General features: G+C 39.6%; 2 protein-coding genes across 2 annotated transcripts in view; one reads left to right on the plus strand and one right to left on the minus strand.

Moving 5' to 3' along the window:
• Window positions 1-22,298, plus strand: part of esrp1 (epithelial splicing regulatory protein 1) — a 153,289-nt gene extending 130,991 nt beyond the window's left edge. The window contains exon 15 of the mRNA XM_060823680.1: window positions 22,234-22,298. Within this exon, the coding sequence (XP_060679663.1) occupies window positions 22,234-22,248 (15 nt within the window). The 3' untranslated portion in view covers window positions 22,249-22,298. The remainder of the gene's footprint in view (window positions 1-22,233) is intronic.
• A 386-nt stretch (window positions 22,299-22,684) lies between these two features.
• Window positions 22,685-24,468, minus strand: gbp (glycogen synthase kinase binding protein). The gene has a single exon (XM_060824424.1). It carries the CDS (start codon window positions 24,142-24,144, stop codon window positions 23,545-23,547), a length of 600 nt encoding a protein of 199 aa, XP_060680407.1. The 5' UTR covers window positions 24,145-24,468; the 3' UTR covers window positions 22,685-23,544.
• Between the last annotated feature and the right edge of the window lie 2,347 nt (window positions 24,469-26,815).

Here is a 26,815-nt window from a genome sequence, read left to right on the forward strand (position 1 = left end):
TGTCCGCATGGATTTGCAAATGGGATCTTGTGTTTGACAAACATATTACAGGTTTTTCGAGGCTGTTACTAACAAAATTGACAAAAGGGAATGGATGGATGCCGTTAATTTGGTTTTCTAAAGGTGTTTGAAATGATCCTCCAAATAGGTCATTTATCAAAATTAAAGCAGATGGCATAAGAGGTAATATACTGGCATGGTTTAGGATTGGCAGACAGACAGAAGACAAAAAGAAGAAAGAATAAATAGGTCATTCTCATGTTGGCAGACAGTGACTAGTAGAATACCACAGAGATTCAGTATTTGGGCCCCAGCTGTTCATAATAAATATCAACAATTTGGAGTTTGGACCATATTTGCAGATGATACAAAGCTAAGCAGGGAAGTATGTTATGAGGAAGATGCAAAACCCTTAAGGAAGATTTGGATAGGTTTAATGATTGGGCAAGAATGTGGTAGATGGGTGTAATGTCAGAAAGTATGAAGCTAGCCACTTTCGTAAAAGGAACAGATAACCAGAGTATTTCTGAAATTGTGAAAGGTTAGAAAGTGGCAAGGAACCTGAGTGTCCCTGTCAATAAGCCACTGAAAGCTAACAGGCAGGTGCAGCAAACTATTAAGGGAAATGGAATGTTAGTCTCACCAAACCTCAGAATGTTAGCAATGTTAATTAAGAGTCAACTACTGCAATAAGGATGGATGATATCTGAAATAATTCTTCAAATGAGAACATATGGGGAAGAAATTAATCCCACCATATTTATTTCCTCCTGATAGCAACTTCCTGGTGAATCTCCTCCACGTCTTCACTGGAGAAATCATGATACAATGTTGACAAGTACTGCACGCTGTATTCCATCTGTGACCTGCCTATTATATACACCTCCATCTTAACCCTGCTCTTGTATTCAATGCCTCAATAAATAAAGGCAAGTATACAATATGCCTTACTTGGTTACTGGGGGGTTGAAGTTGATTTTGACCTGGATTTTCACTGGAAAATTCAAGAATTCTGTCCTTATAGAGGTTGATGAGACAAATTTTAGCCACCCCACAACATAGTTTGGTCCTATCAGGCCTACAGAGTGTTGTTTTTCTCCTGCAATGAGATGAAGGGATTGGGTAAGGTATTAATGTTAATGCAGGTGGAGGAAAGGCGGTGAAGCAGCCTGAATGAGTGAACAGGAAGCACAGAGGATATGATGGGTTTGTTGAGAGACAACGAGTGAAAATACTACATGCAATAGTGAGTGCAGTACATCATGAGCCTTGATAGTAGGTGGATGCCGTTACATGGATAGAGTGAGTATGAGGTAGCAGAGAGCAAATGGGCACTGCTGGGCATTCTTCTGGATTGATGATACCACATTGACCCAAGGAGCAATCAAGCTGGTGGGTCCAATGCCATGGTCTCCTCTGTCAGTCAAAGGGAAAGAGAGTAGTCCTCCTTTCAACCACCTCATTCACCAGACCCTCAAGGTCCCTGTCCATGAGCTGGACCATATCAGCAATCTCTTTTGGACACTTTTATGGTCTGTAACTAGAAAAGACTATTCTTGCCTTGCAGCATTTGAAATGTGCACAACTCAGCCTTAAATACAGTTCCAGTGACATCAAAGCTCTTGATGTTGGTATGAAAACCTATCAAAAACATGTCTGGTAAGTTTTTGAGGAAGGCCTGAAACATTCTCAAGACATGCCCCAAACTGCAGTTAATGTTAAAATAGGTTTTATCAAAACATGGCATAAATAGAAGATAATAAAAAATTGTCTTGAAAATTCAAGACTTTTTTTGTCCCGACTTTAAGTTTGCAAATTATATTTTGGTTTAAATTGCGAGCCATTCCATCCTACTACAAAAATTCAACATACAGGAAACTAAATTAGAGAAAACCCTGTAGCTGAGAAAGAAACAGTCCAAGAACGTCATGTGCTCAATGTCATTTGATTTCACTTTAAGAACTTAACAAACGTTGTAAAATCACACTTGGTGGATCTTCCCCTTTGAAGACAAACTGTGCAGATTAAAGAAATTCCAGTTGTAGTCCTTGTTCTTTATTGAGTGAGACAGTAACTGGCAGATGTGTAGTTACTGTACTAAAATCAAATTCAAGGCCCTACGACAAGGAAGGCATTGGCTTCTACACCTCAATGGACCCTGATGATGTTTGAACACCTGTGCCTGTATTTTGGGTGAGGGCAGGAACATGATCATGTTTGGACCATCTCCACATCCTGTCTGTAAACACATGGACTGAACCCATAAAGAAGTCATGCTGGTAAAGAGGAAAGGGAATATGGTGGGAAGTAGAACTAAATTTAGCAGCTACATTTGAAAGTGCCATTTATTAGTTCTTTAATACTTTTATTAAATGCATCAGCCTTACAGCTGATGACGTTTTTAATTCAGGCTATGTTCTAAAAACATTCCAACTGAACATCTCTTAGATTGCTCCCTCACAAGTTAAAGGTTTATGATCCAATCAAACCACGGTCCCTGTAGTGTTATTATGTCCGATGGAACCAACTGTAAGTTGCGCATAATCTCTTCATTCAATAACATTACTTCCTTTAGATTAACTTCTGCAGTCTTTGTTCTAACTAGTGAGCGGTGCTACTGAAAACAGTTTAGCAAACTGTCACAAGCTGCATTTTCCCTCTCTCGGGAGATTATATGAGTGTTGGAGGAGGAGGTGCATTGCTGATTATGATTGGACAGACTGGACCAGTTTTCTGTTGCACGTCAACAATATCAATTACAAACTTTCTGAATTTCAAACTTTGCACAAGATGGATACTTTACAAACAAAGAATGAGCTCAGTGTGGGCCTGATGTTAGAGTTTTAACATTTTTATGAAATCTAACAGCACTGTAATGAATGTGAGTAAAATCCTTACAATTAAGAACAGAATACACTGTAATATATTTTCTCATTAAAACTCAAAAGGGATAATTCTCTGCTATTTCCACCAAGTCTAAGGAAATGCCTCTACTAAATACATCTGCCCCCATCCTCTGCTTTCTGCCTTCAAAAGCATCATCCCTCCACAATCTTCCATCACCCTAGACTGTTGCCCTTTTAATGTGATCAAGATAGCAGTGAAGTAGCAATGTAGCATTCGAGCAGCTGAGCCCGGGTTCATCTGCTTCCATCTACCTTTTTCCTTTCTTTCTTTTTCTTTAATCTTTTACTTTTATTCTGCATCTTTATCTTTTTGCACTTTGCAGCCTCTTTGGTGGGGCTTTGGCGATAGCAAGAGCAGAATTGCAGCAGAATCAGGAGCGACATGTTCCAATATTCGGCAACAGCAACAACAGACGCGAGGAGCCAGTCCCGAGGGCATGAGGCGGCAACAGGACTGGGTTCTGAGGGCATGGAGCGGCAACAGGATTAAGTTCTGAGGCCCTGAGGTGGCAGTGGCACTGAAACTCAAGGCAAAGGGTGGGGGGGGGGGGGAGCGGAGAGGCCCACTTACCTCAGGGAGGTAAGATTACTTTATGGAGATAAAACTTTGAGATCTGGATGCTTCCCTCTTTCTTCTTGACTCTTTATTTTTGTATTTCAGCTTTTGTTTTTTTTTAATGGTTGTTTGGTTTTTGTACTTAAGATGGTTTTCTTTTAAATTTGGATTTGGAGATGCCAGTGTTGGACTGGAGAGTACAAGGTTAGAAATCACACAACACCAGGTTATAGTCCAACAGGTTTAATTGGAAGCACAATAGCTTTTGGAATGCTCCTTTCCTGATGAAGGAGCAGCACGGCAAAAGCTAGTGCTTCCAATTAAGCCTGTTGGACTATAACTTGGTGCTGTGTGATTTTTAACTTTTTAAATTTGGGTTTTTGTAGCCAAGATAGCAGTGGAGAATGGCGATTTTGTACACTTTTCACTGTGCTCCTGGACTTCTCTACTTGAGAACACATGACAATAAACATAATTCTATTCCTAATACTAATGCAACAGCACCTTAACATTCAAACACAACAGATGTAACATCTCTTTTCCCAAAAAAAAACTGCTGGAAATCAGAAACAAAAACAGGAATTGCTGGAAAACCTTAGCAGGACTGGCAGCATCTGTGGAGTTAGCATTTCAGCTTCAGTGATCCTTTTCTAGAACAGTTCACTTTTTATCTTTTCCCTTCCTACTGTACAAAAGTCCCTGACACTCACCTGGGAATATGGTTGAATTATTTGTGAATCTTCAGACTTAGTGTACAATATTTGCTAATCATGATGTGGTGAGACAACTAGAGATTAGGTGAACACTTGCCAGAACATGCTCTTTCCACCAATGAGTGTGATCCTGAACACCCAGCCACTGGTCACTTATAGTTTCATCCCATTGTCTACCCCTGTGCTTGACCTCCTGAAATTTGAAATTTGACCAACAGTGCTCAGCTTTTGACTAGAGATGTCAACAGCTTCCAATCTTTAGACTAAATTTAACAATTTTAGGTCTTAACCTCTGCTCCATTTTTTTCTCTGATGACATATAGTGTATAACGGCTGCAGCCTATATTAAAAGCACTGGGAGTAGAAGACTGGCCTTGGATAATTCTCTTATCTATTTGTTTCATTATCACTTCATTTTGCCTTATACCTTTGTTATTTTTTCATTAAATTACTCCAACTTACTCTATCAGTTCTGACTGTTTTTGATTCTCTATAACTCCTTAATCCTGTGCTTGCTTAGAAACTGTTTATCTTAATGGACTTGGTGGTACCAATGTGCAACAGCATTAAAGATGGCCAACTTGTAAATCCATGTAACACCCACCAATGGCAGGTAGCTAGAGTGAGAGAGATTCCAGGTCAGCTGTGGGATGGAAAGCAAATTGGAGCCTCTGTTGGCTTGATGTTGACTGTTTTATATCAAATTGGTGTCAACACTTCAGGTTTCAATTTCATTGCAATGGATTCAACATCTGTTTTCTTGCTCCACACACAATGGTGGCTGTGGTCCTATGGGTCATACTTGCCTTCAGACAGAGAACTGGAAGAATCAAGCTGTTTTTAAACATGTTAATAGCAATCTTTTAGAGTCAGCTGGCTGGAATTAAATTTAGAAAGTGCTGACTGTTTGATCAAAGCACAGAGGAGGTCTCAATAAATCAGAAAAAAGAAACAAATTCATACTTGACTTCACAACTGAAAACTTAATTTTAAGCAATTGTCACTCTAAATTGAGTTTCAAAAGTTCCTGTGGTGGAGTGTACATTGACTTCAGAATTAAAAATCACACGACACCATAGGACTATAACCTGGCGTTGTGTTATTTTTAACTTTGTACACCCCAGCCCAACACCGGCATCTCCAAATCATTGACTTCAGAAAGCCTTACATTTTCAAAACAAATGTTGCACAAGTTTAAAGAAGTGGGGAACAATGAAAAACAGAAAATGCTGCAGAAATGCATTGGCTCTGGCGGCATCTGTAGAGAAAAAAACCAGAGTTGGCATTTCGAATCCAGTGACCCTTCTGAATGTTAACTCTGTTTCTCTCTCCACAGGTGGTGCCAGGCCTGCTGAGTTTCTCCAGCAATTTCTGGTTTTGATTGTTTCAAATCTCCAGCATTCGCAGTTATTTGCTTTAGTTTAAAGCAATGGGGGTTGCGGGTAAATGCTGCAGGTATCATTTGTAAAAAGAAACTAAACACCAGTAGTTGAAACACAACCAAGTGCTCGACATGGGAACAAACAGTCTTCAGGAATGCATGGAGTTTGTTCTGGAGATGTGCATTGTAAGCTTTCTTTTGTAAAAAACTGTTCAAAAAGAGACTGGTACTTACCTCGCACTTTTCATGATCACCTGACGTGTCCAAACACTTTGCAACCACTGGCCTATTACTTTAAAGTGTTGTAATGGAGGTAAAGTGCACATTACAGTGATAATGGCCAGGTAATCAACATCATGACAAACTGATTGAAGGACATGAGGAATATTTCCAAAATAGTGACAAGAGATCTCTGAGACAAATGGTGTTTCAGTTTAAAATTTCATCCAAAACATCAGAACGTCCCTGACAGCTGAAGTGTTCCCTGACTGGCAATTGTCGCACAGTGTCCATTCATCCGTTGTCGTAATGCCTGCTTGGTCTCGCCAATGTACGATGCCTTGGTGCATCCTTGCCTACAGCATATGTAATAGACAACATTGGCCAAGTCACATGAGTACCTGCCACGTACATGCTGGGTGATGTCCCCACATGTAATGGTAGTATCCATGTCGACATTCTGACGTGACTTGTAGTGGTTGCCATGAAAGGGATGTATGGTGTTGTGGTTGATGTTGTCTGAAGGCTGGGCAGTTTGATGCGAACAATGGTCTGTTCAAGGTTTGGTGATTGTTTAAAGGTGAGAAGTGGAGGTGAAGGGAAGATCTTGGTGAGATGCTCATTCTCAACGATAATGTGTTGCAGGCTGCAAATAACATGACATAGTTTCTCCACTCCCTGGGAGTACTGGACAATGAAGGGTAACCTATCGGTCCCATCCCGTGCCTATCTCCTGAGGTGGTCACTATGATTTCTCACTGTGGCACGTCCAAACTGATGATCAATGAGTTGAGCATCGTATCCTGTTCTTATGAGGATGTCCTTCAGCACCTTCAGGTGTCTGTCGCATTCCTTGTCATCTGAACAGATCCTGTGTATGCATAGTGTTTGTCCATAGGGGATGGCCATTTTAATATGTTTAGGGTGGAAGCTAGAGAAATGCAGCATCATGAGGTTATCTATGGGTTTGCGGTAGATTGAGGTACTCAGGTGCCCATCTTGATGGAGGTGTGTGTCCAAGAATGAAACAGACACTAAAGAGTAGTCTATGCTAAGTCTGATGGTGTTGATTTCACTATGTAGTCGTTTCAGTGACTCCTGGCCATGGGTCCAAAGGAAGAAAATGTCGTCAATATATCTGGTGTATATTGCTGGTTGGAAGTCCTGTGCAGCAAAGAAGTCTTGTTCGAACTTCTGCATGAAAATGTTGGCTCATTGGGGTGCAAATGTGGTCCCCATGGCTGTTCTGTGTGTCTGGATGAAGAACTGGTTGTCAAAGGTGAAAATGTTGTGGTCAAGGATGAAGCAAATGAGTTGTAATATGGTGCTCAGAGATTGGCAATTGTTGGTATTGAGTATTGAGGCTGTTGCAGCAATTCCATCATTGTGGGTATGCTGGTGTAGAGTGCCAAAATATCCAATGTGATGAGGAATGTTCTTGGTTCAACTAGTCCATGAGTGCTGAGTTTCTGTAAGAAATCTGTAATATCGCGACAGATGCTGGGGGTACTCTGTACAACGGGTTTCAAAATGCATTCGACATAGCCAGAGAGGTTCTCACTCAGAGTGCCATGTCTGATATGATGGGACATGCTGGTGTGTTGGCTTTGTGTATCTTCAGAAGGCAGTAGAAGTCCCCTACATGGGAAGTATATGGGATGAGGGTGCATCAGGAACTCTATAGGACTGGACACACCCTCTCACAGATTTATACTCCGTCACACTGATGCACACACTCTACCAAGCATTCCTGCTTTAGGAATCAAGACTAGGATACAGACACACCCTACCCTCACACCTTTAATGCATTGCCTGAGCGGAGAGGTCACTTTTTAAAAAAGATTATAAAAGGTTATCTCGAGAATGGGTCTGGAAAGAAGTTCTGGGATTTACTTATTATTGAACCAAAACCTGAAACCCATTCTAAAAGATGAAAGACTTAACAGCAATTTAAGCTTTCTCAATATATTGTTTCAGATTCATGACACTGAGACTTTTGCGGTAAATTCTGTGTCTGATGATCCTGCTCCACAGCTACCTGATGAAGGAGCAGCAGTCTGAAAGCTAATACTTCCAAACAAATCAGTTGGATTATAATGTGGTCATAGAGTCATAGAGATGTACAGCACAGAAACAGACCCTTCAGTCCAACTCATCCATGCCAACCAGATATCCTGACCTAATCTAATCCCATTTGCCAGCACTTGGCCCATATCCCTCTAGACCCTTCCTATTCATATACCCATCCAGATGCCTTTTAAATGCTTAATTGTACTAGTCTCCACCACTTCCTCTGGCAGCTCATGCCATACTTGTACCGTCCTCTGCATGAAAAACTTGCACCTTAGATCCTTTTTAGATCTTTTCCCTCTCACCCTGAATCTCTGCCTTCTGGTTCTGGACTTCCCCACCTTGAATATTTATCCTATCCATGCTCCTCATGATAAACATCTCTAAGCTTATCTCTCAGCCTCTGACACACCAGGGAAAACATCCCGGCCTATACAGCCTCTCCCTATAGCTCAAATCCTCCAACCCTGGCAACGTCCTTGTAAATTCTTTCTGAACACCTTTCAAGTTTCACAACATCCTTCCAATGGAAGGAGACCAGAATTGCACGCAATATTCCAAAAGTGGCCTAACCAATGTCCTGTACAGCCGCAATATGACCTCCCAACTCCTATACTCAATGCTCTGACCAATAAAGGAAAGCATACCAAACACCTTCTTCCCTATCTTATCTACCTATGACTTTATTTTCAAGGAACTATGAACCTGCACTCCAAGGTTTTTTGGAGCAATACTCTCCAAGACTTTACCATTTAGTGTATAAGTCCTGCTCTGATTTGCTTTTCCAAAATGCAGCACCTCGCATTTATCTAAATTAAATTCCATCTGTCATTCCTCAGCCCATTGGCCCATCTGATCAAGATTCCGTTGTAATCTGAAGTAACCTTCTTCGCTGTCCACTACATCTCCAATTTTGGTGTCATCTGCAAGCTTACTGACTACACCTCATATGTTCACATCCAAATCAATTATATAAGTGACAAGGGGCACTCCACGGGTCACAGGTCTCCAGTCTGAAGAGCAACCCTCCAGCACCACCCTCTGTCTTCTACCTTCTAGCCAGTTCTGTATCCAAATGGCTAGTTCTCCCTGTATTCCAAGAGATCTAACCTTGCGAACCAATCTCCCATGGGGAACTTTGTCCAATGCCTTACTGAAGTCTATATATGTCCACCATCATATGCCCTCATCAATCCTCTTTGTTACTTCTTCAAAAAACTCAATCAAGTTCGTGAAACATGATTTCCCATCACAAAGATTTTAAAATAATTTTCAATGATTGTTTTTAAAATATTCAGTGATAGAGAGTTCAATGTTAGCAACAAATCTGCATTATCAGGGATAGTGCTGTGTATTTTCTCTGAGGTGAATGTTAAGAAAAAGAGATCCACATTCTGCTAATGGTGTTCCTTTTGTTAAAATGCCTGGCATACCTTATGCTGACCGGCAAACACTGGTCTGAGAACTTGGGAGCAGAAAGAAAACAACCAGCAAGGACAAATGAGAGTTCGAGGTAAGAGCAGCTACATGACAATCTACAAATACCTGGTGTTGAATTTTATGATGACTTGGAGCATTAAAGGATACACAGAGGTTCCTGTGCCTCTCCTGTATTTTATCACACCAGTCATTTGGATCTCTCAGTGTGACTTTTTTTTTAATGTATGACTGTTTGATTCTTCCTTCTATATTTGTATATGAATTTCCAATGGATGATAATCTGACTGTGCTGACCTTCATTTCCCTCTTTTCACACTTATGGTTTCAAAAACTGGAATTTACTCTGGGTTTCAGAATTCAATTATATGTGGCTCAGTTTAAATTGGGTAGCATTGGTTTGCAGGAAATCAGTGTGTAATTACTTCCAGCATGCCAACAGAGATGATATTGCATTACAATCACTCAATGTATTTAATATTTAAATTTCGCAAAGGTGATTGCATTAACTATACTACATTTTCCAACATCTTTGCAAAAATCCTTGAATACATTTAAAATTTAAATTCTAGTATTTATTCAAACAAAAGGAATGATACATTTTCTTTTTTAAAAGTTCTTGAGTGCAGGCATCTATTAATCAACAGTTAGGTACAAATACTAAGTACAAAACAGTTACCTTAACTCACTGAAATAAAAACAGGGAAACTCAAATGGTCTGGCTGTATCTATGGAGAGAAAAACACAGCTAATGTCTTGAGTAAAGTATAAAGTTCTGAAGATAAATTATCCAGATGGTGTTGTAGCACATATAGAGAGGTCCATGACATTTAAGTCTGTCATAGAAAATTCAGATGCCAGTATGCTCCTGCACATACGATGTCATCTATAATCAAGAATTGAGCTGAGGTTTTCAGATAACGCACACTGTCAAATTGGGAACCTGGAGTAAAACAAAGTGAAGACTATCTGTAAGAATAGTAGGGTTCTAGTGTTGGGGATTTTAACTTTCCAAAATAAACTAGTGCTGTCATTTTCTTAAGGGCTTAGTTAGAGGGTAATTTGCTAAGTGTGCAGAAGAACATTTTCTTATTCAGTCTGTGTATGTACCTACTACAGAAGGTGCAAAACTTGACCTCTTGGGAAATAAAGCATACAAGTGACTGAGGTGTCAGTAGGGGAGCACTTTGAGTCCAGTGATAATAATTCTAGTAGTTTTTAAATATTTATGGAAAATGATAGATCTGATCTAAAAGTTAAAGGTCTAAATTTGAGGAAGACCATTTTTGATTATATTAGGCAAGACTTTCAAAAATTGATTGGAGGAGGCTATTCACAGGTAGAGGAATGGGTGGAAAGTGGGAGGCTTTTAAAAATGTGATAACAAGAGTTCAGAGATAGTATGTTCCTGATGGTGTGAAAAGCATCTTCTGTACTTACACTGGCACCATTCCCCAACTTTTCCTCTGCTACATTGATGATCTTGTGCTCCCATGAGGAGGTTGAACAGTTCATCAACTTCACAAACACCTTCCAGCTTGACCTCAAGTTCACCTGGACCATCGCAGACACCTCCCTCCCCTTCCTGAACTTCTCCATCCCCATCTCCAGTGAGCAACTCAACACGGACATCTAGTTCAAACCCACTGACTCTCAGAGCTACACCTCCTCCCACCACACCTCCCCCCCACCACCCCCACCTGTAAAAATGCTATCCCTTACTCCCATTTCCTCCGCCTCTGCCATATGTGCTCCCAGGAGGAGCAATTCCACACCAGAACATCCCAGATGGCCTCCTGTTTCAAGGGCTGTAATTTCCCCTCCCATGTGATTAACAATGCCCTCCAGCGCATCTCCTCCACTTCCTCTACCTTTGCCCTTGAACCCCACCCCTTCAACCGCAACAAGGATAAAAACCCTGATTCTCACCTTCAACCCTACTAATTTCCAGATACAGCGCATTATCCTCAGCCATTTCTGCCACCAAAAATCACTCCCCACCACCAGAGATATATTTCCCTCCCCACCCCTATCAGCATTCCACTGAGATCATTCCCTCCAAGGCTCTCTCGTTAGGTCCACGCCTCCTCGAACCCACCCTCCACACCTGCACCTTCACTTGCTGCTGCAAGAGGTGTAAAACCTGCACTCACACTACCCCCTCACCTCCATCCAAGGCTCCAAAGGATCCTTCCATATCTGGCAGAGATTTTCCTGCTCATCTAAACACCTCATCTACTGTGTCCATTGCTTTTGATGTGCTCTCCTCCACATTAGGAAGACAGGATGCCAACTGGCCAATTGTTTCATGGAATATCTCTGGGACACACACATCAAACAACCCCACCCCCCACCCCCACCCCACCATGGCCGACCACTTCAACTCCCCCTCTCACTCTGCCAAGGACAGGAAGTCCTGGGCCTCCACAACTGCCAAATCCAACCCACCCAATGTCTCGAGGAAGAACGTTTCATCTTCCCTGTTGGGTCCCTTCAACCACACGGCATCAACATCGATTTAACCAGTTTCCTCGTCTCCCCCTCCCCCCACCTCATTCCAGATCCAGCCCTCCAACTTGGCACTGCCCTCTTGACCTGTCCTACCTGTCCATCTCCCTTCCCACCTATCCACTTCACCCTCTCCTCCAATATGTCACCATCACGCCCCCACCTGCATCTACTTATCACCTTCTTAGCTACCTTTCCCCCAGCCCACCCCCACCCTCCTATTTATCTCTCAGCCCCCTTCCCTCCCTACTCTCGTCACATTCCTGATGATGGAATTAGGCCTGAAATGTCGATTCTCTTGCTCCTCAGATGCTGCCTGACCTGCTGTGCTTTTCCAGCTCCACACTTTTCAATTTTGACCTCCAGCATCTACAGTCCTCAGTTTCTCCTGGCAGGTGTAGGGAATGCTGGCTGACTAGGGAAATTGAGGCTCTAGTCAATAAAAAGGAGGTATATGTCAGATATACACAGCTCGGATCAAGTGAATCCCTAGAAGAGTATAAAAGCTTCTGTAGGAGTATACTAGAAGGAAATCAGAAGGGCAAAAACGGGACATGAGATAGCTTTGGCAAATAGTGTTAAAGACAATCCAAAGGGAGTCTACAAATATATTAAGGGCAAAAGAGAAACTAGGGAGAGAGCAGGGCCACCTAAAGATCAACAAAGCTATTTGGAACTGCAAGAGATGGGCAAGATCTAAATGGGTTGAGGAGTGGCAGATGGAATTTTCCCAAGTTAGGGGAGTCCAGACTAAAAGGCATAGGTTTAAGGTGAGACAGGAAAGATTTAAATGGGGTCTAAGGGGCGACTGTTTCACACAGAGAATGGTGCGTGTATGGAATGAACTGCCAGAGTAGATAATGGAGACTGGTACAATTACAATGTTTAAAAGATATCTGGATGGGTACATGAATAGGAAGACTTTAGAGGATACAATGGTGGCAAATGGGACTAGATTAGTTTCAGAGATCTGGTCAGCATGGATCAGTTGGATCAAAGAGTCTGTTGCCACGCTTTACATCTCTATGACTCTAATCGCAGATACTGGAAATCTGAAACAAAAACAAAAATTGTTGGAGAAACTCAGTAGATCTGGCAAAATCTGTGGATAGAAAGCAGAATTAATCTGTTGGGTCTACTGACGCTTCTTAACTGCCCAGTTCTGTAGAAAGTTGGAGTTCTGAATGCCGTATGAATCAACCGATTCACTCATGTCTGTCATTTTTCTCATTCGCCGCAATCACAGTCACTCGTGCAACATCCTAGAGAACTTACAGAAAAAATATATGCGGCCTTCCCATTATCTGAATAGTTATTAATATGCCACAGGAAGCCAGAGGCCTTTTAAATTTTACCTTAAGTCTCATCAAATTAATGTTTGATATAGGAACAGAAACATTGCTGGCTGAGAAAGAACGAAGATTCATTTTCCTTAGTTGGGAAGTCTAGAAGTGGAGCACAATTTAAAAGTTAGGGGGAGTGACACTAAGGTCCAAGATGGGGAGAAAATAATTTTCTCAGAGGGATGAAAACCTTTAGAATTCTCGACGACAGAGGCTCTGTCTCCACATTTTTCTGTCTCTATCTCCATGTTTCCTGAGATAAGGTGACCAAACCTGCACACAATACTCCAGGTGCGGTCTTGCCAAGCTTTTACTTAATTGAAGTTAGACTTCATTACCCATGCACTCAAATCCTCTTGCAATAAAGGCTAACATTCCAATAGCCTCCCTAATAGTTTTCTGCACCTGAATGTCAGCGTTCCTTGACTCATTGACAAGACACCTAGGTACATTTGCATATCTACACTTTTTAACTCCTTACAATTTAAGAAATCAGTTCTTCCTCCCAAATGGATAACCTAACATTTTACCATATTACACTCCATCTGCCATGTTATTGCCCATTCACTTCCTGAAGCCTCATTTATCTTTCTCACAACATACATTCCCATTAAGCTTTATAGTATTCGCAAATTTGGAAATGTTACGTTTGGTGCCTGTCTTCAAAACATTGAAATATATTGTGAACAATTGGGTCCCAAGTACTGATTCTTGTAGTATCTCACCAGTCACTGGCTGCCAAAGTGAGAATAACTCATTTATTACTACTCAATGTTTTCTGTCTGTTAGCCACTCATTAATCCAGTGCATTACCTCCTATCCTACGTGCTTTGACTTTAATCATAGTGACAAGAATGTTAGAAAGAAGTGTCTTGGTGATATAACTGTTGGTGGTGAATGCAAAATAAAGGCTATAACACTGGAAAAGAAGGTAAATCTTATGAAGTGTTTTTTAGCAAAAGGAGAGAACATGAGATATGGCTCATTTAACAGGAATGAGACAAAGAGCATGTGCTGGCATTTCCTCCCATAGTTAAAACAATAACTGACAAAGGAGGCTACATCTTAGATCAAATCTTCAATTTGGATAAGACAGGTTTATACTGGAAGTGAATGCTAGCAAGAGCCTACATTTCTAAGAATGAAGCACATTATTCATGCTTTAAGGTGGCTTAGCATTGTATGGCTGTGCTGCTGGATGCCAGTCACAATGGAGACTTAAAGCTTAAGTCTGTGGTGGTGTATCAATCTGCCAATCTGCGGGCCTTGAAGAGTTACCTTTAGTCCGCTCTCAGTGCGCACTTCAGTTCAAGCAAAAAACGTTGGATGGCGGGGCAATTTTTTTCTGAGCTGAAAATGTGTTGCTAGTTAAAGCACAGCAGGTTAGGCAGCATCCAAGGAATAGGAAATTCGACATTTCGGGCATAAGCCCTTCATCGAATTTCCTATTCCTTGGATGCTGCCTAACCTGCTGTGCTTTAACCAGCAACACATTTCCAGCTGTGATCTCCAGCATCTGCAGACCTCATTTTTTACCCCAATTTTTTTCTGACCTTGTTACTGATGTTTTGGAAGATGTTTTTAGACAGTATTGCAGAAAAAAAATTTGGATTTCAAAGCTCTCCTCATCCTGGATAGTGCACCAAGCCATCCTACCTCCATCGGTGAGCTTTCAATGTAATGTGTTAAATTTGCTTTTGTTTCTTTAATAAATATAATTAAAATTTTCTTTCTGACTGTGCTATACTTTGTGTAGCCTTTTGGGTGATTTTTGAGTGATTCTGTTTTGCTGGTCAGCCCTTAACACCACTTTCCCATCGGCCCCATTATTTCTATTAAGCAAGGTTTCGCTGGAATATAACTGTGGTGTTATAGGTGAGTTACCTATATACCACATCTATTGGCTCTCTTTTATCAATTTTGATAATAACAATGATAGAATCCTGCTACATTCTAATTCTGTAAATGCACAATCCATCAAATGGCCTAAGTGTTGGTTTCATACATGCCTACTTTTAATGAGCTTCTTGATGCCGAGGTTGAGGGGAGGGAGGGAGCTATGACCTATTTTAACATGGCTTTAACAATGCAAACTAGTTGGCCTGCCTCAGTGGAATAGCCATCCAACCACTTCCCACCCACCCAGGGATAACTCCCAGAGGCAGGAGTGCTTCAGAAATGCTGACCAATTGTTAGAAATCATTTTGCATTAGTCAAGCATGATGTGAGAAAACATGTTGCAATCTTTCTGTTTTTAAATTACTCAATCAGCAGTTATACTATTTGAGCTAAGTGAGTCATTAACTGTCATTTTCTATCTTCCTAGGAAATCAAGTGATATTGATTTGTATTGGGTTTGCTTGGTTCACTTTCAAAAGATAAAAGCTATGAAGTGTATAAGTCATGAATACCCAGCTTAGGTAACATGAGAGTATTATTGCTATAGTCAAGGTTACGTTATGGTGCAAGTATATACAGGACTGAATGAGTCAATTTCTATAAGGGTACAGGAGCATTTACAGGAGCAACTGAGGCCACTGAACCCAAGAAGGTATCTATGTCAAACCTGAATTTCTAACAGATTTGGAATCTGTCCAACGTCCTAGATGAGCCTATATATGTTCACATATGTCATCAGAGATCTATGATCTTTAGTGGTAATTATAGTTAACTAGATTTCTCAGTATCCAGACAAACTAAACCCAATTGCAGTAGGCACTACCTGTCCCACCCCTTCCCATTTAAAATCAAATAACAGCATAGATCGAAGATTAAACCTGGAATCAAGTTGACATATATGGTTTAGTAAATTATCAGTAAGCTACACAACAGGTATTTGTCCCAAGAACTCTTATCTTGTCAGAAGCAGACTGAGTCAGCTGAAGGTAAAATTCTAAAGTCTGTTCACCTGGTTCTACATGGATGATCTACTTTTAAAAAAGGAAGGTTTTGCACAAACCGGTTATTAAACATTTTCAGTGTTAGTATGTGTTGTAAATAAACCTTTATAGTTACAATATGCATGAATGAGTTTTAAAATATTCTACCTCATTAAATCAAAGAACAAAGGTCAAAGTAAATACACACAGTTAAACTTGTGTTAATTTACAATTATGTTCTTTTTCCTTTTTAATTATTAGTTTATGATATTGTATAGTTGTACTTCTGATATAAACAAAAACAATGTATGAAGAGTAAACATGAATTAATAGCAGCTCCTATCTTTCCAGTAACATGACCTTGAATTAATATCAGTCTACATCATGTTGTTTGTCAGATATTTTTAATCATTGGTGAGTAACAGGAAATCTAAGAGCTATCTGCTGTGCAACTGATACCACCATTATATTTGTTTCTTTTTTTTTTGAAGTTCAATTCTGTGATGAATTATCTAGTCTCAGCTAGCTGCCATATGGCTGTTAACATTTGTCCCAGCATTATTGAAGGGAAATAAGATCTGACTTCCTACTCCCACAGTAGTTCCTACCTGGGCAGTATAGAGGCTATGTAAGGGGGTATTGGGTTCAGCTATGAGGCACTCACCTTCAAATAGATGCAACACTCACTATGCAGAATATAAATAATACAAGTCATTTAGCCAGGATAATCAACCATCACTCCAACACATGACAGCATCCTGAGGAGTGGACAGTCATGAAATATATACATCATGTCTGTGCAAATCAGGAACAGAATTAAATGCATGGAGGTTAAATCTAGCCATTATTTAGTTAATTCTTGGTCTGCAGTCCTGTCTTCAATATTGTTTTATTGTATAAACCATACTTCCCTGATGGAACTTCCAGTATAGGCAACATTTTACACCATTATATGGAATGGAAAGTCCAGATTTTGTTTTGGGCTCATACTGGGTGCGACTGATTTCAGACCAGATTGCAGTTCAGGTATTCAAATTGACTTTATTTGCAATGTGGATTGATTCACAGTATAAATGAAAAGAATGTGGGGATTATTTCAGTAGAATATCTCAAGTGCTAAAGGGTTAAAGATGTGACCCTTAAGCTGTAACATAGGTTTAGCCATCTTAGTAAAGGAGATGAGGGATGATTGATAGGCAGGTTGCCTGCTAGCATCCTTTAAAGTGGTGGTACACCATTTTATTAGGTAATGTTTAACAACTTCACCACACAGTGACCAGCTGAACAGCAGTAAATAAGTCATGACGAAGATTAGCAATTGCTAAAGGTATATTCTCCCTTTCCTATTCAGTTATGCTGGAGATTTGCAGAGAACCTTTGAAATACATTTGGAAATGTTAAGGGATACTTGGGTAAGACTTCAGCAAAAGTCTATCAATATATTCTATGTTCTATATATATTCTGGAAATTCTCTTCAGATTTCATCTAAACATATGAGTGCTGTGCTACTCCATGTTATTGAACACCTGACAGAAATCACCAGGAGACAGGGTCACAGCCCCTCTCTACTGGGTCCCCCAACATCTGCAGGTGTTGTAGGAGGAGATGGGGCCGAACAAGAAAAAAAACAGCCGCTGTACAAAGGGATCCGTGTAGGCAAGTAAGCCGCTTCCCACGCCTGCAGATACAGGACATTGTTCTTTCTCCGGACCCACTTCATTTGTCTTGGAGTGCTGATTTCAAGATTTTGTGCAACCTTTCCTTCAGTCCCTGAAACTGTTGTGTCTTATTTGCTCATAATTTATTTAGTACTGTTTTATGTAGTTTTACCAAGAGAATCCCGTGTGTCTCCATTTCACCTGATGTCTTAACTTTTTAATGATTCCACGTGGAATATAAAACTAACTTTGTTATACATTCAAATGTATTGCTTTTGTAACTGATGGTATTTTTATTTGTTGTGCCATAAATTTGTAGAATGACAGACTTACATAAGCTTTATTAATCTGGTACTGCCATAATTAATAACACCATGCTGTGTTGGAGTTATAATGAGCACAGGTTAATTTAAATTAAATTACTAGTTAATTTAAATTAACTAGTTACGTGTTCCTATAAAGACAATGAGCATACAAAATCATTTTACTTATCACTGTTTTTTTTTAGCTGCAATAAATCATCCTATCCTTGGTTTACATAGTATTCTTCAGAAAAAAATCACCCTGTCTAGAGTGCTCACAAACATAAAGACTGGAAAGATGATTATTATTAGGAAAACAATAAAAGCATTACCCCAGACGCCTTTCCATAATTTCTGTTTACAAATTAATTCTGTCACACAGGATTACCAGATGATCAAACTGTTCAAATTGTGCCATACCATGTAGAGATCGATGAAACCCTTTAGCTAATTCATAGAAATATTACAATTATATTGCATATAAACATCATAGTACCGCAGTTAGGCGAAAAAAAAGGAAAAAAAAGAAAAAAAACAGGATTGTGTGAAAAAAATATAAACAGGAGAATTGCCCTTTGATGAAGAAAAAAAAATATAAACATCATAGTTTCATTATATTAACTAGTCCAGAAAGCAGTAAAGGTGATATCAATGAAAAGAGAGTCATGAAGACATACAAATTGCTCTGCATTATTGTTTTCAGTCTGAATAAGAACCTTCCTTTCAATAACATATGTACTTCCTTCAATTCAATAGCTGCATCAGAAATAAGAAAAACATAGTAAACAGTTCAGATAATTAAAAGTAATAGTAATTTTAAAACGTGTAATCAATGTTTAATTTTTTTTGTTTTATCATTCAACATGGGATGTCAGCATAACTGGATAGGCCTGTATGTTTGTTCATCCCTAACTGAACAGTGGGCAGTTAAGAGTCAACCAAATTGCTGTGTGTCTGGAGTCAAATTACCAGACTAGGTAAGGATGGCAGATTTCCCTTCCCTAAAGGACATTAGTGAATCAGATGGTATTTTTAACAAATTTTAATGGTTAGGTGGTTGCCATAAGGACAACTTTTCATTCCAGATGTTTTATTGAATTCATATTTCACCATCTGCCACAGAGGAATTCGAACCAATGAACAATTGAACCTGATGTTCTTGATATTATTAATCTAGTGACATTACCACCATGTCATTTACTGCCTGGCCTACCCCTGAATTCCCATGGGGAGTTATCAATTTACTACATATGTCTTGGAATTTCCAGGAGTCTGAAATTTACAGCCTAGAAGAAAGCCAGTTGGTCCATGCTGAGTAGCATTAGTAAAATACTAAGGATTAGTCCCCAGGCCACTGTAAACGGCTCTGGTGGAAAAATCACAGAATTTGAAAACCATTTATTTTCATTTTCTTCAAACATTTTCACCCTACTGGTTTTGAAAGCATTAGTACTTTTCGAAAAAGGTTGTTTGACTGGGTTGGATAGTTGCAAACAGAATGCCATGGGAAGCAACCTTGGAATACATCCAGAGTTAGCAACACTCTTCCCATGACACTGCTTACAAATAATCTGGGACCTGGAGTGTGGATTGTGACCTTTATCATGTCTTGCTGCAGACTAAAAGTGACAACTGTATTCCCATCATTGTAATAGAATAACTTTACAACATATATCACATCACTGACTTGATGTGAAAGTATACTACTGATATTCCGGATTATTGGTGCTGGAAGAGCACAGCAGTCCAAACAGCATCCGAGAAACAGTAAAATCGACGTTTCAGGCAAAAGCGCTTCATCAGGAATAAAGGCAGAGACCCTGAAGCATGGAGAGTCAGGCCAAACATTAAGATGATAGGAACTTTGTTTTCTTCTCCCTAAAATCACTTAATCTCAACTATTTACATTACAAACTTTTATACTGCTGCTATAAGTCCCATGGAGGATTTCTAGATTTTTTTAAAAAGCTTTTATTGGTAAAATAGTAAACTAAGGGGCAATTTTCAATAGCTGAGTCTCCAATGAGTGGCATTTGAACAGGCAGTAATTTGCCATAGTCTGAGACTCATTGACTTTCTGCAATATCACCAAACCACTTAGTAAACACTTTTCAGCATATTCACTTTTCAACACATCCATTCTCTTTATAAATATAAATCTCATCCCATGTAAGCACAAGATTTTTATTTAAACCATCTAATTCTTAAAAACACAGAAATACATTAATCCTTTTTTTTCAGTTGATATTTATGTATCTGGTGTTTAACAAATTCCTGGGTGTTGTCATTTAGCAATGGAAAGCTACAATTCAAAAGACACATTTCTCTCTTTCCCAGAATTTCTCCATATGAACTCCCCAGTGCTGATCTAGCTGTGTATTGGACCTAGTGCACACTATTGTGCACTAACATGGACTTTCTGACTATTTGTTTCAATAGAAAGGCTCCAGACATGATTCACTTAGAGAAAATGCTTTTAGATTGATGTTTGGTTTCAAGGTTTTTCTCAGGACAGTCCATATCGGATGTATGTCAGACAGAATTTGGTTAAAATGCTCATTGGAAGTTATAAAAATACGATTGGATACTTCACCTAGGCAATTCAAAGTACATCTCTCACTCACACTTTGATCTTTGTTTCATTGAGTGAGAATAAAGGTATGAGTGTAAAGGAAAGTTTTGAAAAAGGATAGCTGAAAAGGTCATCAAATTTTTTTTGGCTAAGGGACGTATTGTGAAAGCATTCACTTCAGAAAGGAATTTAAAATACTAGAGCTCATTTAGAAGACATTCTGTCAGATGATCTGTTTAAATTGTGGTGGCATGGAATGAAGTGGGTTAATGATTCAAACTAAGGTTTGTGTTACTGTTTATTCAGTCTGACTATATTGAGATTAAAAAAAAATGTGCAAAACACACCAAAGCTCCAGTCCAGGTAATGGGTGTTTTCCTGTTACACCCTTGGGTTGGAAAATTGTACAAATAGATGAAGGCTTTGCTTCTTGTTTATTTGTTCCCTTGAGAATTTATACTGATTCTTTTTATGTGTTCACATTTTGGAAATTTGACTTAAATAAGTGGTTATTTGAATAAATCTTGTTGTTTAGTCCCACGAATCTGGGGATAAAACAGGAGCACTCTATTATTCAGCATGCAAAAACCTGCGATATATTAATAACCTATTTCCTGGAACATGTTAAACGTCTAATCAATGTAATCAATGTAATATAGTTTATGCAATAGAGATATATAAACACCGACAGATGTGAACATGTTTGGGGCAACAAATTTCCTAAGCGCCTTAAATTCCAGGCTCTAACATACAAGCAATTGATCCATAGCCATTGTGCAATCTTGAGATATTTTCAATAAAGCAGTTAGGCAAAAATATAGGGAAAATTAGAATAAAGTTTACTTTTGCTTTATTTCCTCCTGTTTCCCTTGTATTTTCTCCTGGTTCTCTCCAACTGAGTTTGTTGATACTGTCCAAATCTTGAAGACACTTTTACGATTTATTTTCATTTAGTTGTGTCTTTATTTCCTCCTGATTTCATAAGACTCTCCCAGAGTGTTCTATCATATACTTTTGTCTAACCATGACTTATCTATGCTTTCTACTATTCGTTTTTGTTTTCAGTTACTAAAAATAGCTACATGGTATATCTGAAACTAGCTGTTTTCACGGTCTCAACTGTAATTCAGTTCTTTCCTTTCCTTATATTGATGGCTTAATTTCTCTAAATCAGCTTCCAGAAATTGGACAATGGACTAAACAATTCTGCTTATACATCACCAATTTCAAAGTAGGAGTGGTATCGAGTTTTGAAAAAGTGGTAATCCATACTGTTCCATCAAAATACAGCATTTAAATGGCACTGAAAGGAAGGTAATTAAAGTTATGGGTTATGTTTTCCTTTCCAATTATTAACTCCAAGATTTCATTTGAGTAATCTTCACCACAAATTAAAATAATTCATTAAATACACATTTTTTCTTGATATGCAGGTTACTAATTTGCATGAATTATTCAGAATAACCAAATTGTGGATTTATTCAGATTCAAGCAAAATAACATCTATAACCTAACCCATTGGTGGGACATTTATTCAATAGGCCATTTACACCATGTTTGTAATTCCAGTACCTAATTTACAACTAATTGGTATTAAAACTTTTATACAAATTATGGTGTTTAAACTACATCAAGAGCATTGCAATTTGTTGGTTTAGTAAATTCTGTTAATCTGCATTATGTTGCAGGTCTATCCACCTTGAGCAGGATGTTTCAGTTATTCCAGCACTAATTCTACACTTCAAGAGCAACCACTGGAAATTTATGGTTATATAACATCTACAAAGCTTCAAGAAATGGTAAAATATTTCAATACAGGCATATGTGGTCCATTAAAACAACATGCATTTTTTTAAAATTCTGAAGCTTCCCCCAAGTGATCAGCTCCTCTTGATGTAAATATTCACTGCAGCTGTAGGCCTGATCTAAATACAAATGGCTGAACAGTGCTGTCCTTCACATATAATACACTATACACACACAATTTCTGCACGATTTCCTAATTAGCACAAGCAACATTAGAAAATCTTCTACTGTGGTGTCATACACAAACCACTTATTTCCTTTCCAACCGAATAAACCTCTGCAAATTAAGAGGCAAAATATTTTTGAAGAATACGAATAAAAATTGTGGTTTAACTGCATCATTTTATTAAACACATCAATTCCTGAATAACAGGAACAACAAAATACTCCGTTACGAAGTATACACGTATTGATTGTGGCTAAAATTAAATGACTATTAAATAACAGCGTACTTAACCCTACTTGTCCATTAAACCAGGTCCCAAAGCCCGTGGGGTACGACACGTACTGTAAACAGTTCGCGGAATTCCTGGTGTACTGTGTCTACAGTTGGAATGAGGGGTTGTCTCGTCTCAGCTGCCATGTGTTACTCAGTTCAACGCTGATAAAACGGTTTGGGGAATTCAAACATTTGTGGAAACGGTCAATCAAAACACAGAGTCCAAAGAGAAACCAAAAAAAACAAATCCAGGTCGGCATGATAACGACCTTGTGGTGCCTTGACTTCAAAAAACAAGCACCAGACACCAGTGCGATTCTCTGCTGTAAACATATGTCGTGTAATCTCAGGAATACCCGTTCAAAAAAAATAAAAGTCAATATCCACCTTTTGTATCTTGGATCGTTTGTTTAAAAAAAACTCTGTAGTCAGAGGACTGGTGCAAAAGTGGATCCCAAGGGTTTTATTAACCTCCCTAAGAATATCATACAGTGCTTTAAGACAAAACATTATATATATAAAAAATAAGCTTTCAAATTTCACACCGTAGTCCTGCATCAATTCGAGTTGTGATCGTTTCGAAGTGTTTTATTTTATAATCAGCCACGGTTGCTAATAATGAAATGATTGGGGCTTTAAATTGTAGATTTATTTCTCTCTTCACCCTTTCTGTCTCCTCCGGTTGTATTCTGCACCATCCCCACCCCCACAAGCCCGGGGTGGGGGTAGGTGATTGTTGCCAATGTCTTCTCCGCTACAGAGTGAGCTTTTCGGAGTAGATGTGTGCATAGTGGTGCCGGGTGTGGAGGCGCCTCACCGCCTCTTTGATCAGATTGCCGGAGGACAAGAGCTGCTCGAGTTTCTGGTGAGCGGGCTGCCGCGGACCGCACTCCGGGGACGGGCGCATGGTGTGCTGGCTGCTCTCGGCTGTGTTGGCCGCCGCCTCCCGGAGCCGGTGCGGCACGCTGTACGGCTTGTTGCGACTGGGCACCTTCCAGCGCTCGATACAACACAGGCCGCACTTGGCGGAGACGCGGGGCTCCTGCTGGTGTTGGCGGTACAGCCGCTGCTGGTACTGGAGTTGCTGACTCTGCTGCTGCTGCTGGTGCTGCTGTTGTTGTTGCTGCTGCTGCTGGTGCTGTTTCGTACCGTGGGGCATCCGCTGGAACTGCAACGTCTCGCCGATTTTAGCCACTAAAGCGTCGATCTCCTTCGAGTCGACCGTGACGGCCTGTTCGAGCAAGAGGAAGCTCTCCCTGCGCCTCGGCATCTTGATCTTGCCCGTTGTCTCTGTGCTGCCGGTGGTGGATAATGCTCTTTCTTTCTGTCTCGTCTGTCTTTCGGTCGAACACATTAGCTTGTACCTGCTAACATGGTGGTGTGTTTTTTTTTCTTTTGTTGACGGGAGGAGTGTGTGGTAAACAAAAGTGCCAATCTGAAGAATGAATGGATTGTAACGGCGGTCCCCGGGGCTGTGTTTAAAGAAGGGGGTGGGGTGGGGTGGGGTGGGGGTGTGGGCTGGCGGGGAGGTGTTAATGTTGAGGCAGCAGCGGAGCAGAGTTCGGTCCGAGTCCCGATCCCGGAGCCGCGGGCTTTCAGGTGTAAACAAAGGATGACGTCAACTCGGAAACAACCATCCTTCGAGCCAAGGAGAGGGGTGATCGACAAGACATCGCCCTCCCCTCCGGACAGTTCATTCGGTACAGTTGGTTGAAAGTGGAGTGTTTTGCTTCATATCACCAATTTTCAGGCGTCTCAGGACGTGAATGAGCTGCTGAGATTTATTGCAGCCGAGAGATTACATTTCCGTATTTCCTCATCACCCACCTCCATGAGAATGGGTTCGCCCATGTGGAAGGGAATGAATGGCAGTCTACGTCAGTGCTTTTTGAAACAATTTGTAGCCCATGTGGAGCTGGATCACAGGGAGGTGTTTGCGACTCAGCTCCTCACTCACACTGACACAGCTCTCGCTTCATTGGGGATCAGCAGCGAATGGGCTGCGACTGTGTTTATTTAAAGAGTTGGACCGTTGCGGTCCACGTACATGTGCACAACACCCTTACATGTCTACACATGATTTATCCTTACGTTTAAGAGATGCATAAACATGTGTAACGGTGGAATTTTAAATAAATTGTAGGCGTTTGCTTTGTACCCGCACTCTCTCTGATACAAAACATAAACACTAGATTATTTATTTGTGCAGCTACTCAGTTATCTACAGTATTTACGGTTATTTGCCGGAACTGTGTCTTAGTCAGAACAGACAGCGATCGGTCAAAGGTTCTTTTTGTTGTTCCTTCCCGTAAATGGCCTATGTGGTTCGATAAATAACTCAACTCGAAACTAGAGATTGGTAATTATCAATAAAATAACCGAACTAAACAAACAAGTCAGAGGTTCTTAGTCATAAAGAATTTCTGCGTATGACTCAGTTTTTTCTAATGAATAATAAAGAACCACATCAAAGTCCATGTATTTATCAACAATATTTTATTAATGTTTACAAAATACAAAATCTGATTTTTGTTTCAGATTTAAGCTAATTGCTTTATCATTTGATTTCTCTATTATAAATTGCAATAGATTCAAACGTATACAAGGGACTGAGGTCATCTGAATTTGAAATGAAAATGGAATATTCTGAAAGTACTCAGCAGATCTGGCAGCATCTGGAGACAAACAATAACTGATCCGCGTAAATTAACCTTACATGAGAACGTGTTGGGTGTAGGCTAATTATCAGTCAAAATTTTAACAAAATAAGAAAACTAGGAAACGCCAAGGAAATATAACTTTTAAAGCAGTCATACATACAATAATTGTTTGCCCTATGTTGGAAATTAATGTTGTGGTAAAAAGTACCAACAAAAGATACATATCCTCCATGCTTCATTGCTCACATTATTCCCAGTAGACATGATGCTCCCACAAAACTCACTTTCGAAGCTCCTTATTTAGATTTCTACTCATCCATGACTACCAACTGTATTCCGACTTATACTCAAATTCCATTTATTCGTTGTTCTGTGATTGCTGAGCCAATGCTGAACAAAACTTCAGTTCTTAAGTTTTGACAAATCCCCCTCATTGCTCCCCATCTCTGTGACTGCCTCCAATCCTACACCTCTATGATCTCTGTACTCTTACAATTTGTCCTTTCTTTGCACTTTTTTGTGACATTTTCATGGCCATGACTAACAATTAATCTAATTATTTATTTCTCCTCCATAAGATATGGCACGAAACCTAATTCTTTGACAAAGCCTTTCATTATTTGTTCTATCGCCTCCTATGGGTGCTTAGTGTTAAACTTTAGGATTTTTGTATATAAACCCAAGGTTTTTCTTTGTTAATTTCCTTGTCCAAAAAAATCTATCGTACAGCAGTTCTGACTGAAAACCCTATTCAATTAGACATGACCCTATTCTTTACAGTTTGTTTTTACTTTTAATCATTCATCCAATTCATTTTTGAATGTTACTATTACAGTTGTATTTTTCTTTCAGGCAGTACATTACAGTTGCTGATTTTGAAAAAGAATCTTCTCTCCTTATTGTCTCTTTACCAATTGTTTTAATTCATTGTGTCTTGCTTACAAGCCCTTCTGCAAGTGGAAAGAGATTTTCCCGACCTAATCTAAAACCTCTCATATCTTTATTCAATTTCCCCAAAAGCTACTGTCAAGACATCATTCTTGCTTCGTTTCTGATGTATGCAAAGAAGTTTGGACAGAATATTAAAAAAGATAAAGTTTTACTAAAAGATTGATAAGGAGAAATTGAAAGCAGAAATTGAAAAGGAGGGACAAATTCAAGAAAATTAAATTACCAGAGGAGTGATGTTGAGTAAACTGTTGGAACTGTGAGGTGGCATGTCCTCAGGTCCTGGTGGATTTAATCCTTGAGACTTCAAAGAAGTAGCAAGTAAAATAATGATGTGCTGGTTATAATGTTCCAAAACACATCAGATTCAGGAAGGATTTCTTTATATTGGAAAATAGCTAATGTAACTTCTTCATT

Source organism: Hemiscyllium ocellatum, chromosome 4, assembly GCF_020745735.1.
Source record: "Hemiscyllium ocellatum isolate sHemOce1 chromosome 4, sHemOce1.pat.X.cur, whole genome shotgun sequence".
Lineage (NCBI taxonomy): Eukaryota > Metazoa > Chordata > Chondrichthyes > Orectolobiformes > Hemiscylliidae > Hemiscyllium > Hemiscyllium ocellatum.

Excerpts from the sequence above, each read along its gene's own strand:
- gbp (XM_060824424.1), bottom strand. The coding sequence starts at position 24,144 with ATGTGTTCGACCGAAAGACAGACGAGACAGAAAGAAAGAGCATTATCC.